The 14,482-nt window shown below is 36.8% G+C and overlaps 2 protein-coding genes across 2 annotated transcripts in view; one reads left to right on the top strand and one right to left on the bottom strand.

Moving 5' to 3' along the window:
- Window positions 1-14,482, bottom strand: part of IQCB1 (IQ motif containing B1) — a 150,244-nt gene that overhangs the window by 103,255 nt on the left and 32,507 nt on the right. The window lies entirely within an intron of this gene.
- Window positions 1-14,482, top strand: part of SLC15A2 (solute carrier family 15 member 2) — a 39,021-nt gene that overhangs the window by 7,735 nt on the left and 16,804 nt on the right. The window contains exons 4-13 of the mRNA XM_065942669.1: window positions 1,173-1,265; window positions 2,386-2,485; window positions 4,593-4,683; window positions 4,962-5,039; window positions 10,589-10,671; window positions 11,087-11,173; window positions 11,346-11,435; window positions 11,528-11,572; window positions 12,820-12,852; window positions 13,570-13,658. Coding sequence (XP_065798741.1) covers window positions 1,173-1,265; window positions 2,386-2,485; window positions 4,593-4,683; window positions 4,962-5,039; window positions 10,589-10,671; window positions 11,087-11,173; window positions 11,346-11,435; window positions 11,528-11,572; window positions 12,820-12,852; window positions 13,570-13,658 — 789 coding nt within the window. The remainder of the gene's footprint in view (window positions 1-1,172; window positions 1,266-2,385; window positions 2,486-4,592; window positions 4,684-4,961; window positions 5,040-10,588; window positions 10,672-11,086; window positions 11,174-11,345; window positions 11,436-11,527; window positions 11,573-12,819; window positions 12,853-13,569; window positions 13,659-14,482) is intronic.

Raw genomic sequence — 14,482 nt, forward strand, 5'->3', positions numbered from 1 at the left:
GATCCTTTCCCTGCTGAGCCAACCTAGGAATATTAGGCATTTAGAGTGAGAAATCCACATTCTGAGGTTTCTGGCATCTCCAGCCTCTCTTTGCTATCTTCATTCCATTTTTTTTGTATTCCACTTTAGCACATGGTACTTTAAAATTGCAGAAGTAAGCTATATAATTCCTAAGGTTCCTTCTAGTAGTAATATTCTACTTACATGTAAAGAGAATCCTGATGTCCCAATACACATAATACACATTGTGTATTTGATAGCGTGCCATGTTTCAGTGTGTGTATCTCAACATAGGTTCCTACTGGAATTCCTCACTCTTATACTTACTAGGTATCATTGAGATCTTTTTTTGAAAAACAAATAACGTTTGGGGGGAATGGATACATGTATATATATGACTGAGTCTCTTTCTTTGCTGTGTACCTGAAACAATGTTAGTTGGCTATACTCCAATATAAAATATAAAATATTCCAATATAATATACTCCAATATAAAATAAAAAGTTAAAAAGAAAGAAAAAACAACATAACAATAAGTCCCTATCAACTGCATGAGCTATATATCACTGAACATTCTGTTCAAAGGTCATGGCTCCTTTCTTACCCTTGCTAAATAGTCCATGAGGAAACTGTGGTGGGGATTACAATAACCCAAGTATTCAGATTAAACCCTTTACCTCTTTATCCCAGTGACTGTGTTTAAAGAAAGTTCTTTGTTCCCTTATTTTCCTGTTTATGTGATTCTTTCTTGACCTTTATGGAGTTCTACAATCAAAGACATTCCTTGGGAAAAAACCTCAGGTCAAACATATCCTGTTCTTCTGGTTCTCCTTCCTTAAAAAATTATCTCTCACTACAGATCAAACCTGTTCATGATATATCTGTGCAAGATCATGAATTTTACGTGTGGGGTAGGTAGGGAAAAACAGAAAGCATGAGAAAAGAATGCCCCTAATGCTATAGGGTGAAGAGTTACTGTCCCTTTTTCTAGTCTGTTTGCTTCATTCACCATTAGTATTTCTATTTGCATTTCTCATATAATTCTTTCTTCGGCCAACCCTTCCTCCTCCTGCTCCATTTATCCTGGCACTGAAAACAGTATGAATCCTGAGTCTGTATTGCCCAAATCTCTGAATTCTGTTTGTAGACTGACTGATTTAACTTTTCAACAGGACAATCATCTATCTCTCCTTGGTGTATGTGCTTGGCCATGTGATCAAGTCCATGGGTGCCTTACCAATACTGGGGGGACAAATGTTACACACGTGAGTAAAATCATGTAAATCATGTAGATATCATGTAAATCATGAACCTCCTCATTGGAAAAGGACCACTTTCCTCCATTGGACAGGTAAATATTTCATGCATTCATTATAGATGTTTCTCTATCTTCTTACTAGAGATGTCTCTTTATTTTACAACCTATTATTTTATTATACCAAATTGGTTAAGAAAAAATATTTGACTAGTTGAACTCTTTCCTGCTTTATCTGAGCTCATTTGTTTTTATTAAATATTTGGGGACTTACAGAAAGCTCAGTTAGCATCCTTTTCACAGAAACTCTACATATGCTTGAAGACGTGAAAATCTTCATGCCCTCCATACTCCTTCACATGTTCACCCATTCACACATTGTACTTTAAGAATTTTTTAAATGTTTGTGGTACTTCTTTTTTTTTGTGGTACTTCTTTATAGTATATTGTAGAATTCATATTCAAGGCTTGAATTATTTCCATTTATGTGTAGTCCCATATATTCCAATTTGTTGTCATTGATGTTTATGATGCCAGAGAATCTTGATAGGTTCTGACATTTGTTGGTTGAGTCAGAGAGGATTAGACTTGTTCATGAAGCAGGTTGTATACATTTGTGTTTATAATGTGGCCAGACATGTATTTTCCAGTGAGTTAAGAATTTTGTTTGAGATTTAATGGATATTAGATACCTTATTATTGTTGTCCTATCAGAAATCACTGACATTTCTTCCATTAGTTATGACTAACTTAAGATTTTATTTTGTGGTTACTAAGAATATGTGGAATAAAGGTTCACAAGGTCTTTCTATTGATGTGCCCCTTTGACTATGACGATATTGAGAACAGAGTCTTAACTCTGGAGTTCCTTGAGTATCAGCTTCTATATATTGTACACATGAGGTAAATGAAACTATCAGGGACAAAATCTTCCCATGTCATGATACTTTCTGGCAGAAACTCAAGGATTATGAAGATTGTAAATGCTCCTGAGTCTCTCCTAGGAGACAATATAGAAATGTGAAGGAGGTCGTACCCTTGTACACATTTTTTCTCTTATAGCTCTATATTCCATTTCTACAGTTGTGTTTAGTATCAGTATGGTTAGTACTCTCACCTTTCCATTTCAGAGTCCTGTCAATGTTTGGCCTGAGTCTAATAGCTTTGGGGACAGGAGGTATCAAACCCTGTGTGGCAGCTTTTGGTGGAGACCAATTTGAAGAAAAACATGTAAGAGTCCTGTCATTTATGTGTTTTCAAGAATTAAAGCAGGCATTCAATGACAGGTAGCCATTTGCCAAGATTGAAGTGATCCAGTAGTTAGAACATATCTGAGTAGTGTTCAGCGCTGAATACTGATCATTAATGAAGAGAAAAACTGAAACATTTCAAAGGAATATGACCAGGGTGACAGATGGACTAAAAAGAGGCAGCTTAGGGAGAAAAATTGATGGAAATGAAGATATTTAGACTGGATAAGGTAAGACCTAGAAGAGAATGTTTTAACTATCTCTAGATGCTGGAAGTTGCTGTTGTTTAGTCATTCAGTCATGTCCAACTCTTTGTGACCCTATGGGCTGCAGCACGCCAGGCATCCCTGGTCCATGGGATTTTCCAGGCGAGAATACTGGAGCGGGTTGCCATTTATTTCTCCAGAGGATCTTCCCAACCCAGGGATTGAACCTGGGTCTCCTGCATTGCAGGCAGATTCTTTACCTTCTGAGTTACTACTTTTATATAGATATTGGGAGGATGTTAGAAATTAATCCAAAGATCAATGAGAGAAAGCTATAGGAAGTTAGCTTTTCACTTGGTGGAAGGAAAAACTTCAAATATTAGTGAGTTCACTCTCACTTGAGGTATTTAAGAAGATACATGGTCATCACTTTGGGAATGGGAGGTGATGAATAGTTTGGAGATGATGTAAGCATCTCTAGCTTTGGGATTCTACAAAGGAGAAAATGACCATTTGGAATAAAACAGAATGAATTTTTTTGGATGATCCTTTCTTGATGATCGTTCCTTCTTTTCCTAGACACTTTCCACTGTCCATGGGGGGGGGGGGGGGCGGTAAGAATAAAGGTAAAAACATACCTGTTAAGGAAGCAGTGACAACTAGGCAAGGAAAATACTCTATTCTTAGATCAACCAACATTTCTAGCTTCCTCTTCTTACCTCTCAGTTTTCCTTTTTGACTGTCTTCATGTATTACTCCCTTTTCTATAGCTATTTATCATGTTTCATTTATCATGTTTATTTTTTACTCTCTGTTCTTTCCCTGTATCATATCTTCCTGAATTTTGCTAACCTTTCAGACCTTGTGGGTTAGTTTATATTCTTTATCTACCCAAGGGTTCGTAGATTGTACTTGCTTGCTAACCTTAGAGAAATCACCAACCTCTGGCAAGTGGGATTCTATGCACAATGAATTCTACACATAGATGAATGGAGCAGGTTTAAAAGGGGACCAGAAGAGGAAGCAGAACACACCATAAATGGAAAATGGAGATTATGCTGATGTGTCAGGGGAGTCAGAATGAAGTACAGACATGCATAATGAATAAAGTATCAGCAACTTTATTTGAAAGCTGCTTCATTCTGTAAGTGTTCCACAAAGATATTTCAGTAATAGGACAAACCCACTTCCAAGTTTCCACTGGCCACTGCCCAGCCCACAGACTTTCTTTAATAGTCTCTGGCAGACTTCCCATAAGCGTTAGGTAAATTATTCTGTTTGATCAACAATTTACTCAACTGCTCCATATTCTAGTTCTATTCCTACCACACATTCCACAAAATCTATTATTTAACTCAGTCACTCATTCACTAACTTAATTCAGTTAATAAACATTTAATAATAAATCTATTATTTAACTCAGTCACTCATTCACTAACTTAATTCAGTTAATAAACATTTACTAAGACAGGTGCTATGCTAGAGATGCTTGTGAGGATTATAGAAAATAATAAGATTTCTTTTCTGCCCTAAAGGAACTCTCAACCTACTGAAAGATACAGACATTTAATACAGAGACTAATACTAGAATAAACATGTATAGGACACAGTACATAGACAAAGTATACAAGATGATCATTTTTGCCAATATAAAAGGGTAAAAAAATGTTAAAGATGATTGTACTAGGATGTGAAAGAGAAATGTTTATTTGGGGTCAACAGATATGTGTTAAAATATCTAATATGACATTCACATACTATGGAGGCAGTATTTGAATCTGTGTATGTACCTCTTAATTAGTCTGAAGAGGTGGCGGGGTGGACCAAGGAGGCACATTGAACTGATGATTTGTCCTGTTTTGACTTTTTTTTTTTTTCCAGGCAGAGGAACGGACTAGATACTTCTCAGTCTTCTACCTCTCCATCAATGCAGGGAGCTTGATTTCTACATTTGTCACACCCATGCTGAGAGGTTGGGATCTTTTCTGAGGGCCTCTGTATAAGCTTTACTCTGCCCAGCCAGAAATCCATTCAAGGCTTCTTACTGTCCATCTTCTCCTTTTATACGAGTTTGAAAATCTGAGCGAATTTCTTTTAATCTTGATTTGTCTGGCTCAAAAGAAGGATTATGGATTAGGTGTTGAGAGGAAAGAGGATGGCTATGTCTGTGACCTCAAAAACCTGAGTTTATAGAATAGAACATCAAAAACTTAAGATTCAGGGTTAATTTGATTTGGTTTTTTCCTGTAGGAGATGTGCAGTGTTTTGGGAAGGACTGCTATGCATTGGCTTTTGGAGTTCCAGGATTGCTTATGCTGATAGCTCTTGGTAAGTGCAGTGGGGCAAAGGAAACTAATAACCACTGATGCCTTCCATGTGGAAAGCATGAGTAAGCACTGTACACAAACTAGTTTATTCAGTCCTCACACAAACCTATTAGGTAAGTGTTATTGTAGGAGTTTTCCCTAGACATTGTAGATAAATTAACTGAATAAAGTTAGAAGCCTAAAAAATAAAAAATAGTGCCCATGGTTATGTAACTAATAAGTTTCCTGAGGGTTTTAAAAAGACTGATCCTTGGATGCCATGTAGGACCAATTAAATCAGGATCTCTGTGGGATACAGCCTTGGCATCTAAAATTTTTTAAGTATCTAGTTGATTCTAACTGTAGTCACAGTTGAGATGTACTGATCTACATTGCAATATATAGTGAAGCAAAGAAAATAATCCTTCCTCTTGAACCAGCTTATTTCATCTGATAACACTCTGGTAACTGGAAGACTTAAAAATTCTTAGGACCTTTTAAAGCTTCTAGGGTCAGCTGTTTCTGTCCTGCTCTGCAATGCTTCCAAGAAGTTTGCTCCTGAGCAAAGAGAATAAGAGGAGTTGGATAAGCAGGGGAAAACTGATGCAACTTAGATCAAATGGCATTCTCTTTACCACTGAGAAACCAGCAATGGAAGAGGAAGAGGAATATATGTGTTGCTTAGTTTACACAGTCTAAGGGGAAACTTGGACATGATTGTTTGTAATCATTGACCTGGAAACCTGTTCTCACACTGAGCCTTTGGGTGACACCCCCCTGGAGGATATCCAGTCCAAACACATAAAGAACCCAATTAAGGATAAAGAGCCCAGAGGCTCACTGTTCTATCTGATTATTTTCAAATAGAGTTGGGGGTCTAATAATATTACTCAGGCAAGTTGCAATTCCAATTCCAAGGAAATTTATGTGTTAGTCTAGGGCCCGGTGATAATACATTCTGCTTCCTTCTCTCTTCAAAGCCAAATATATTCCTAGTTTTCCTGATTAGTACTATGTCTTTTTCTCTGGATCATCGCACAATATTTTTTACATTTCAGAGTAATTATGAAGATCAAAAGAGATGCTTTTGAAATGTTTACAAATTATGAAATGTTAACTGAATGTTAAATGTTAAACAAGTGTTAGCTGTCATCATTAGTTACTTCAGTTTTCTGGGTACTAATAAATCAATTCTCTGATTTTTCGCTATAATTTAATTTGAGTTTTTCACTCATTAATTCATTCAACAAACATCTATTTTTTTTTTCATGACTAACTCTTAAGCTGCATTTATTTTATTTTATTTTTTTTTTCTAGACAAACATCTATTTAATTAACATTTAATGTGTCAGATTCTGTGCTAGGTACTGGGACCATGTTGGTGAATTAGGTAGCTACAGAATTCATGCTTTCAGAGGATTTATTTGGTCCAGCAGGAAGAGGGAGACAGACAAGTAAACAGGATCTTTTAATATAGTATCATCACTGTCACAACTAGAGAAATACAGAGGAAGCTTTAAGAATACAGAGGGATACCTAAGATTTTGAGTCTCAGAAAAGCTTTGCCTAAAGAAATGATAGGGAAGGTAAGACCTAAAGCATTAACAGCAGTTAATCAAAGAAGAGATTGAAAGTGAAACAGAAATAAGACATGGTATCTATAAGACAAAGGGCTGAGAAATAGTATGACATATTTGAAGGCCTTGAAGGAACAGAGGATAAAGAGGAGAAGCTGACAGAAACCAGATAATGAAAGACTTTTAATTTATTAAGGAATTAGAACTTTATCAGAAGAATAGTAGAGAGTTTCAAAAGGGTTTTAAATAAAGGAATGATTGTTAGATGTTTATTTTTCAGTGGTATTTCTGACTGTAATGTGGAAAAAGAATGGATTAAGGGTGAGACAAAGGATACTCTGTCTTGATTACTAAATTTTTGGTACTTCCTTAAATTTTGTGCTCAAGGTGAGTGCCTATCTTAGCTCACCTTCTTCAGCCCTGACAGAACTGACAAACTTGATATGATTAGATGTGTGAAAGTAAGAGAGAAGATAAGCCAGTATTGAATGCAGCATTCTGACTTGAGCAAATGGGTGGATAGTAGGAGTATGGTCTAAGGGAGAATAGACTTGGGGCAATACTAATGAATTTAGTTTTGTACATGTAACATTTAGATGTTTTTGGAACATTTAATTGGGAGTACCAAACTTTTAACTCTGTATTTATTTGGAAATACAAGTTTAAAGTCCAGAATAAATGTCTGGGTTATAGATATAGAGCCAGAGCTATTAGTATATGGATAGCAGTTAAGTCATGAAAATAGATGGAATGACTAAGAGTATGATAAAGGAGAACAAGGATAGGACCTTGAGGAATACCAATATTTAAAAGACAAACAAACGAGCTAAGCACCAGGCATCAGAAATAAACAAGTTATGGTAAGTATTTACAAGGAATTTTGTTGTCCTTGTGGAAGATTAAGTTCTCTTAACTGTGATAAGTGCAGAAATAAAGATATCTACAAGGATGTACAGCAAAGGCAAAAATTAAGTTGCGCTGAAGCCATTCAAATAAAGATTCACTAAAGAAAAGTTGGGGAAGGGCTCTCCAGGTAGGGGAAAAAACTGCAGATGGAGAGGTAGAAAATAGAATGTGGCATTTTGAGAACCAGGATGATTTCAATAATGCCACAATCATATCTTTAGGGGACAATCTTCATGACATAAACCTTTAGAATAATGTTTCAAATTTGTATGGAATGAGTCTTATTGTAATGAAAACATAATAGTAATTATTTTCTCCAATATATAGATTGTCAAGTCTTGATGCATTTATATTATTAATTTATATTACTAATATTAAAAATCAGTGTTAAGCATACTTTTATACAAGCCAGCATTTACTTATAAGTTATTGTATTTCCTTTAAGATGAAACTGTGTTGACTCAAATTTTGTATCTGAATTAGGTAAAGGATTCGGCAGTTAAACAAACAAAAAAAGACAGGTAACAAGGGGAAAGCCTATAGATGAGACTAAAAATGAAAGCCCAAAGTGATAGTAGTTCTACTTGGATACCAAGAGGATTTCAGGAAGGGGATCATTTGGAGTAACAAATATTACTGACTGGGAAAACAAGATAAGGGTGGAAAATGTCCATTAAATATGGTGACACAAAAGTCATTGATTTGATGATATCAGTTATGGTAGATTGGTGGAGTTTCAAGAATAATTAGAGCAGACTGGGAAGTGAATAAGATGAATGAAAGAGAAAACAGTAAGAATTTATAGCTAAAAGGTGACATGGAGTCAGGAGAGGATATTAAGCATGCTTTATTATTATTAGGAACACTCCAGTAAAGAAAGTTGTTGAAGATGTAAGGTAAGAGAGTATAACCAATATGAAAGCAAACATGGTAGAATTGTATTTACACAAGAGGAGGAACATTACCTTCATGTAACTGGAGAGAAGAGGGGATGGGTATGGATACAATTATTAATAGATTTGGTGGCAGGAGTTGAGGGAGTTTTCATTTGAAGCCTTCTATTTTCTTTGTGACGTAAGAGGCAACAATGTGTACTAGTGGAAGTAGATGTTAGAGAAACTCAAGGTCCCTACCCATCTTCTTCAGTTTAGTGGCCTTCAAATTTAAGTGTGACCTTGTCAAGCTGATCACCTGACCTTCTTTTCATCACTCCATTGTCACATTTTAGACTAGAATTCCTAAGAATTTCAGCCCCTATCTAGGATCATTATTAGTCTCAAAAGCTGTCTATTTCCCATCCAAAATTTTCTGCTTGTCCAGATACCTTTTTTATCTACCCACTTGTCTCTCAGGATTAGCATTCTTTATCTGAACTTTTTTTTTTTTAATCAACAACAAGAAGGCCATAATAAGTAGTAAAGCATGCTATTTGGAGAAGTTTGGGAGAAACTCAGAGGATAATAAAGAAAAAGTGGTGGAGTGAACCTGACAGAGAAGAATGGAGAAAGTAGAAAGTTAAGCTAGAGAAAAGTAAGGTGATTCAGGCATTCTGGATGTAAGGATATTGGAGATTGCTACTGGTCACTAAAGAAGGCATTTTTGGTAGAGGAGCTGCTAGAGGGACATCTTGCTGGAGCTGGAAAATCCATTGAAGAGGAAAGTATATTGGAGATGGTACCAAAATGGTGGTTTCCCACAAATTTTAGTTAAATTTAATACACTTGAAAAAAAAACTTACTATTTTATAATTGTAAAAGTAATACCTCATTGCTGGTATGTGGAAAATGAAGTAAAAATAAGAAAATTAAATTCACCTACAGATAACTGCAGAGATGTAGTTAAAAGATAAAGATATGCATTGAGATAGAATGAGCTCAAGAATAGAAATAAAACAGAGAAGAATTGTGTTAGGAATAATGAATAATGGTTAGAAGATACAGTGCCAATACAGAGTAATGAAAGGAAAAGTGGGAAGCAGTTAGCTGTGGGGAACTCTGTTGCAGAGAGGGGTCACATCTTTTTTATCTTTATTCTCAGTAGTGTCAGGCAAAGTGTGTGATGCAAGAATCAATGAATGAGGTACTTTATGGAGTAGACAGGCCTCAGTTCAAGAAGGTAGTTTCTGGTCTTACTACCAAGCTGTAAAAAGGAATTGAAAGAGGCATAACTTAGCAGAGGTGTGTTGAGGGTGGAGGTGTCAGTGCTGGAAGGGAACACTGGGATCTAGAATATGTTTCTTTATCTGGTCTTAGTTACATGGGTGTGTTCACTTGTAAAAATTCATTAAGTTATACATCTATTATTTACATGTTCTTCTTATATTTTAATACAATTTATTTTCATATTATTTAAAAGATTATATGAAACAAAGTTTAGTGATATCAAAAATAAATAATGAAAAAGAGTGTAGTTTCTGGCAATTTCGATCTGTGCAATCTTGTACAACTTGCTTAACTCCTTAATCCTTGATTTTTTTATGTGTGAAATCCTTTTCAGGTTAAATCAGTACTATTATGTAAAATGCTTGACACTTTACATATAAAAATAAACCTTCAAGAGATCATTAATGATAATAATAACCATCAGGATAATAATGAATTTGGGAAACTCCATTTCAGGAGTTAGGGCTTATAGGTAGGTCTTGGAAACAAGATTTTAACTTGGCAGCAGATAAGGAGAAATGAACGGGGATTAAGAAACTAGTTGGTGGCCATTTTGAAAATACAGGGTAGAAGTTGTGAGGTCCTAAACAAGTCATAGCCCTGGTGATGCAAAGAGGGGACAGGCAGGAGACATACTGAAGGTATAGGATCAGTGAAAGTCGATAATATATATATGTAGAGATGAGATAGAAGACGGAGAATTCAGAGGTGACTTTCATTTCTGTGATTACAGGAAAGTCTATACATTGACCATTTTATTTCTCTCTTGCTCCCATAGTTTTTACGACTCCAAAGTCAGGGAGCATCAGTCAGTTTCCACCCTTTATGAGATGTGTCAATCATTCCTACATTTCAGCAGTGTGTCCTTCGTGTTGACAACTAAATGTGCTAAATGAGAAGCTAAGAACTTTGTTTATCTACTGCAGTTGTGTTTGCAATGGGAAGTAAACTATACAGAAAACCACCTCCTGAAGGAAACATATTGAATCAAGTGGTCAAATGTATCTGGGTAAGTTCATGAATTGTTTGCCTACCTTTTCCAATCGCAAGAAAAGAAATGCTGTTCTGAGCCTATAGGCCTTCAAATATGGATATACACTTTTCTCAGTGACCTCTGCACCGCTTCTGTGACTTTTGGAAAGTGGGATTGATCAAACTTCACTTGATGCCTCTATTTAACCTTTAAGCTAAAAATAATATAATCATTTTTAAAAACTGGCAAAAGTTTTCTGAAATGTAGTTATATATGTTGAAATTATATTTCAAATATTCTGAAGTTTAATGTGTGATGAAATCAAAAGGTAAGATTAAGTCACTCAAGAGTATGTGTGTCTAAGGGAAGTTACAGTAAAATGGAAAAGGCAGGGGATGGGTTTTTTGTTTGTTTTTTTTTTCTCTCTTCTGATATCTATGCTCTGCCCTAGTTTGCCATTTCCAGCCGTTTCAAGAACCATTCTGGGGACAATCCCAAGCGAGAGCACTGGGTGGACTGGGCAGCTGAGAAATACCCAGTAAGTTCAACAGCAGAAACATCTGATGCCTCCATAGAGTTTTTCCTAATAATCAAACTGATTCCCTCCTGCTGTATTTGACCTCCTCTCTTACTGTTCTGGGCCATTTCTACTCCAAGCAAGAAATCCTTAACTGCCAATTCAGCCTATTCCTTCTTCCTCCTCTTTGCAGAAGCAGCTCATTATGGATGTAAAGGCACTGACCAGGGTACTGTTCCTTTATATTCCATTGCCCATGTTCTGGGCACTTTTGGATCAGCAGGTAAGAATAGTTCTTTTGAAAACTACCTCTTTTTCCAGCCTCTTCTCTCTCAAAGGAAAAGGGTTTTCTCTAATAACATCTGTTTACCGTAGGGCTCACGATGGACCTTGCAAGCCACCAGGATGAATGGGAATTTGGTGAGTAGAAGAGATTTTTTTCCAGAGAAGTCTATCATTTTCTTTTTAATCCACACTAAGGGAAAATTTCTTTGTGTTTTTTGCCTAAAAAGTGACATAAGATTATACCTTTAGCATGAAGTTACTGGGTAGGCAAAGTGAGTCTTAAAGACAGAACCTTATCCTTGAAAATCAGAAAGGTAAGGATGAAACAATAGCAAATGAAGTGATAGGGAGTGGATAGTGATAGGGAGTGGATAGGGAGCAAATGAAGCCTGGGGAATGGATGTTTCCTTCCAACTATGCCCCACCAAAGCTCCCCTCTTAGCTCAGTCAGTAAAGAATCTGCCTTCAATGCAGGAGACCTGGGTTTGATTCCTGGGTCAGGAAGCTCTCCTGCAGAAGGAAATGGGCACCCACTCCAGTATTCTTTCCTGGAGAATTCCATGGACAGAGGAGCCCAGCAGGCTACAGTCCATGGACTCGCAAGAGTCGGACACGACTTAGCAACCAAACCACCACCACCAGGCACCCCAGGGCACAACAGATTGCTGCCACAACACAATTGGCCCAACCTCTCAGGCAGGGTTCACAGCAGGGATCCAGAGGTGGGATATTTTGTTCATGGATACAGAAATAATGGAAAAATTTTAAACATAATTTTCTCTTTAAAATTTTCATTCATTGACAAACTCTTCTCTCATTTATTCCTGCTGCCTAGATTATTGTATGCTCTCCTGCCACCTCAGTTGTGGAGAAGGCAGGGTGGAATGATGCCAGGGTTTTATCAGCCAGTCTGTTTGGAGCTTGCCTAATATAATTTCATCTTTTTCCTTCTTCTGGCTGTCCAGGATTTACCATGGTTGTCTTCCTTTTGACCCTCTGAAGGGTCCAACTTTAAAAACACTGTGTGTCGATGGGAGACTTTACCCTAACCATCATACCTTTTTGTCCTTCACATCTTTACCGCCACGACTACAGTTACTGAGATTAATAAAAACACACTGACTCTATTCTCTCTCAAGTTCAAAAAAGCCTAGTGCACAGAAAATAAGGTTCTCCCTTAGGCCCATCTGCCTTCAGGAGCCATGGTCTAAGCCATTCTAGCCTATTCGCTCACATACCCTTACAAGAATAATAGTGGTCCTGAACCAAAGACCTTATGGATATTATCTTATGCTTCTCACCTGCTAATTATCAAGATTGTTGATCTAGGCTTTTTTTGTCTTTATGCCAATATCTTAATGTGATTTGTTATCATGTTTCAGGGTTTCTTTGTGCTTCAGCCTGATCAGATGCAGGTAGGAGACTTCTCTATATACTTGGGTACTTATTTTTTCCCTTATCTATAACTTTACATGTAGTAGGAGGATTACCAACCATAATTTGATGGGTTTTTTTCCGTCTATGCTGGGGAGGGCTAAACATAGCGATGAAAATATTCTCTCTAAGCCTCACAATTCTCTTTCATATCTTCTCTTAAGCAAGTAGCTAATGCAAACACTCCAGGGAGTTTTGAACTCACAGGGAAAGTGTAAGCATTGGATTTTTTTTCCCTCATCAAGTATCATGTTGTCAAAGGAAGTGTAATGCTTTGTTGTGTGAGCAATGAATTCAGAAACCCTGTTTATTGGTGACTTCCAGTTATTTTTAACTCTTTGTTTTGTTCAACAGTCCCCAATTCCTTCTCTCCTTCCTTTCTCCTGACCGTGACATTTTTCCCTTGGTTGTGAAACTGGATAAGATTAGAGCAAATGGGAGGGAAGAACTCCTAATTAATTGACAAAAAAACCAGTGCAGAGTGAAACTGGTTCCTTGGGATATTTGGAAGCTAACGTGCTATGCAGGGGTAATACAGTCTTGGGTGTAAAGGGACTGAAAGATGCAGAATCACTCCGTACATTGTATGATGAAAGTTTGTTTGGATGTGAGAGAGTATGCACACATGCAAATGAAAGCACATGCTCACACTCATGATAGAACACATGTAACTAATTCTTTTTACCATCATTTTACAGGTGCTAAATCCCTTTTTGGTTCTTGTCTTCATACCATTGTTTGACCTTGTCATTTATCCTCTGGTCTCTAAGTGTGGCATTAACTTCACGTAAGTGCTCACTATGAACTTCCCAGGTGGCGCTAGTGGTAAAGAATCTGCCTGCCAATGTAGGAGAAATAAGGGACATGGGTTCAATCCCGGGTCAGGAAGATCCCCTCAAAGAGGGCATGGCAACCCACTCCAGTATTCTTGCTTGGAGAACCCCATGGACATAGGAGCCCAATGGGCTACAATCCATAGGGTTGCAAAGAGTCAGACATGACTGAAGCAACTTAGCACACATGCACACAAGTGTTCACTACGCCTATGTTACTCCAAACTGACTCAGAATTTGCCCAGTTTGATAAAGAATCAGTATCTTTTCTGCTCAGTAATGATTTATTTTGGTTTATCATCTTTCTGCTACTATTTATCTATATTAGATTAAATGCCTATTAATACTAGAGGATGGGAATTAGATCTAATTAATTCTTAACTTAGAGAGTCCAAGTCATTAGTGCAGACTTACATATGTGATGTTGAAAAGTTAGCAGTACACTTCATGGAAAGTCAAAAGTATGTGATTAGTCTCCTAAACCAACTTGCTGCTTTGTACTTCAAAGTTGCCTCCTCAAAGAAGTCCAGAGTCTTTGATGATTAACTAATCCCTTTAAATCTCTTACTGTCCCTATGAAACAAATGAAGGACCTCATAAGAGTGGGGATAGAAACTGTTTTCCCCCTTTCTAAATAGAAGTGTTATTCTTTGTAAAGTTTGACAGAGGAGGGTGTTAAGTCATCTATAATTTCTGATTTAATAGCAGTTTCCTTTTGATAATCATTCTATATTCAAATAACTTTTTGCCATTTACTCATTCATTGAGCACCAAGTGC

Source organism: Muntiacus reevesi, chromosome 8 (genome assembly GCF_963930625.1).
Source record: "Muntiacus reevesi chromosome 8, mMunRee1.1, whole genome shotgun sequence".
Taxonomy (NCBI): Eukaryota; Metazoa; Chordata; class Mammalia; order Artiodactyla; family Cervidae; genus Muntiacus; species Muntiacus reevesi.